Source organism: Buceros rhinoceros, unplaced genomic scaffold (assembly GCF_000710305.1).
Source record: "Buceros rhinoceros silvestris isolate BGI_N320 unplaced genomic scaffold, ASM71030v1 scaffold47993, whole genome shotgun sequence".
Classification (NCBI taxonomy): domain Eukaryota; kingdom Metazoa; phylum Chordata; class Aves; order Bucerotiformes; family Bucerotidae; genus Buceros; species Buceros rhinoceros.
Genome location: NW_010403931.1, coordinates 100 through 3,087, shown reverse-complemented (window position 1 = coordinate 3,087; position 2,988 = coordinate 100). Strand labels below are relative to the sequence as shown.

The window sequence follows — 2,988 nt, the reverse complement described above, 5'->3', positions numbered from 1 at the left end:
GCAGACCGCGACCCGCCGCGGCCACGCGAGCGCCCACCACCCCTTTCCTTCCGCAGCGAGGAGGGGAAGGCGAGGGCGTCCCGGCCAGAACCGGGGGGCTCGCAGGAAGGCGGTGCGAGGGGAGGATGGTCCCGGCCGCGCAGGAAGAGGGACGGACCCTTGTCCCTTCGGGTTTTAGCGACCTGGCTGCGCGCTGGGTTGAGCTGGAGAAGGTGGGTTGAGCTGGAGAAGGTGGGTCTGCGGCAGCACTAACAGCTTCATGCGTTGTGACGAGGGTGAGCATCAGAAATTAACGATTTAGTAAATGGTTTCCACGTGGAAGCCAAGTTCTGCGGTTTGAGTCACTGTCCATCCTCTGACAGCTCAGAAATTCTGTCTATGGATTTAAGGAGATCGGCGACAAGCTGCAGTGATTCTGCTCCGGAGACAAGCTGCCTGGAACGGGGGAGAGACACAGCGTCAGAGGAGGAGGAGGAGGGGAGGAAGGAGCTCAGCCATGTAGGTGGCATTTACCCATGCAACGTGCTTTTTTCAAGTTTATATAGCCTGAAAATTTCACTTGGTGAAATATAAGAGTCTTAGAGAAGTAAAGATTTAGTCTATTTTTACTACCTAAACTTGGAGCTAAAGCCATTGCGGGTAGCCCCGGACTAGCTGACCTGGCCCACGGAATACCGGAGTTTCAACCCTAAAAACCCACTGGGGACGTTTAGTTGTGATCTCAAGATTTAGACAAGCATTTGGGATAGTGTCAGGAGAGTTGTCCTGGAACAACAACTTACTTGATGGAGGACCGGGAGTTCGTGATCACCGTCAGAAGGTTCTGCAAGGCCAGGTCTGCGTTTTGTTTCACCACGGCCAGACTCGCCGACTGGCCCAACCTCAAGGCTTCATTCTCCGTCTTGTAATTCTTCAGCTGAACCTAGAGAGGAAAAAAAAAAACCTGGATGTGAAAATAAGCACAGAACTCCAGTAGATACTTTACCACTAACGTAACGATTGAATAACATTCCTACAGCACTTCAGGGGTATGACCAATGAACCCTGATCCAGAGAGAACGTCTTCCCCTCAGACAGAAACCTGCAGCTGAGAAGCCTCGATTAAAACTGAAAGCAGACACAGTGTTTTCACACCAGCAGCCCTCCAGTCCAACCCAGTGACCCAGACACAGGACCAGTCCAGTACTGGAACGGAGCACACGATGGTGGGGACAGAAGCTGTTACCTGCCACCGATGCTCCCACCTGACAGGCTCTGCTGAGCTACCTGTAGGATCTCTCAAACTTCTCCCCCTTCTCTGTCAGGCACCTTCGTGCAGCTCAACACCCCCTTTCCCTGTTGCGTTCACAGGTCCCTGATACCAACCAGCACCTGAACATCATGTGAAACCTCGGCAAAATGCTCATGAACTACCACGTGTCACGGAGGGGAAGTTACAGTCTGCACAGAGCTGGAATGTTCCAGTCTAGGCACGTCCTGTGGCCTTCACCAGGAAAGGGGAGGCACAGTTCCCATTTTTCAGTATCCGGGATGGTGCCAGCCCCAGTGCATTCAGCAAGGCCTTCAGATCTCTGCTCGTACCTGCAGCAGCGCGTTCTCCTGTTTCAGTTTTGTAGCACTGTTTTCTGCTTTAACAGCCCGTTTCTGAAATGCAACGAAGATTATTTATCCCAGAGCAGTGCTCTCCCGGGGAAAAAGGAAATGGAGAAGGAACTATGTGGCTCCCACTGTGGCAAACATCAGCACTTACAGTCATCCGCTGGAGATTTTGTTCCACGTGCTGCACCATCGCTTCCAAATCCTGCGCTTCTTTTTCTTCTTTAATTTTGTTTTCCTCAAGCTTTTTCTCAAGCTTCCTCAGCCTTGAATAAAAAACCCAAGGAACAACGTATAGTGAGTGCTTGTAACTTTAAATACTTCAAGAAAATTCGAGGGAGGATCAAGAAACTCCTTATTTCATAAGAAAAATGAAGCCTTCCCACAGAGCTACCCACCGAGGCTGTGTCTCAGGGGATCTCTTTGTTCAAAATCCATTAATGTTACTCGGGACGATCAGCTAAAGGCAGAAGGGCCGCACAGCAACCACGGCCCCGTTCACACTCAGCCCAGATCAGGGTCATTCTGACCCCTTGCCATGGCAGTACCGGCTGCCTCCCTGGGGAGCAGCAGCGCGCAGAGGATTCTGACAGGGACTTAAGAAATCGCTTCAAAGGAGAGAGATCAAGGTTCATCCGAAGCAAGATGAGATGCATCCTGCCAAGCCCTGCCCTCGCTTTCACCAAGCACCTAAAGCATAAGCCACGCAAACACACTCGTCAGACACCCGCCCGCTACTTACTTTCCAAGCCTTTCTCAGTAAGAAAAGCAGGTTTGTTAAAGCTTTTTAACAAATAGCATAGATTTCAACTACATTTTTCTTCTGTAAAGACGTTGGCTGTTTCCAGCGAGCACCTCTTCTAAGACAACTCCTTGCTTATGCGGTTACTTTCCCCCATACTGTGGCTTACGCACTTGTCTGCTTGAGTTTCAGAGAAAATCTGAAGCTTATCAATCTTGCTTCGCAAACTGGCATTCTCTTCTTTTAGCTAAAAAATAAAAGTTCTCATTAGAAATGCAGGCGTGGGTTCACAACATTGGTAACACTCCAAGACCCGCACCAGCAGAAACACCCAGCTTTAATTCTGACTGTGGAAAGTCTTGCACTTTTTATGACATTCACGCCCACTTGTACGCCTCGTTTTCCCTTCTCAAAACCATTTAACTTTGCTAACCTGTGGGGTGAGCAACGCGGCACTGAACCAGCAGCGCAGATGTGACTAGCCAAAGGCTGTTAAATCTAAATTATCAGGTCCTCAAGGGGCAAGGGCACGCAGAACTCGCCCGGGTCATGCCACAAGCAGTAGGGCAGGCAAGGCTCTGGATTGGACTCGCACTGCAGAGCACTTTTTCAGACTTGTTTCTCTTCCTCGGGCTGCTCTAACAAGCTGC

General features: G+C 50.4%; 1 protein-coding gene across 1 annotated transcript; it reads right to left on the bottom strand.

Annotated features, from left to right (window-relative positions):
* Positions 1-341: 341 nt before the first annotated feature.
* LOC104487888 (serologically defined colon cancer antigen 3 homolog) lies at positions 342-2,585 on the bottom strand (the record flags this gene model as incomplete). The annotated part of the gene is made up of 5 exons (XM_010133165.1): positions 342-435; positions 783-922; positions 1,582-1,644; positions 1,751-1,862; positions 2,512-2,585. Coding segments are annotated over 5 exons (483 nt in total), but the record flags the coding sequence as incomplete, so codon positions are not given.
* Positions 2,586-2,988: the final 403 nt, after the last annotated feature.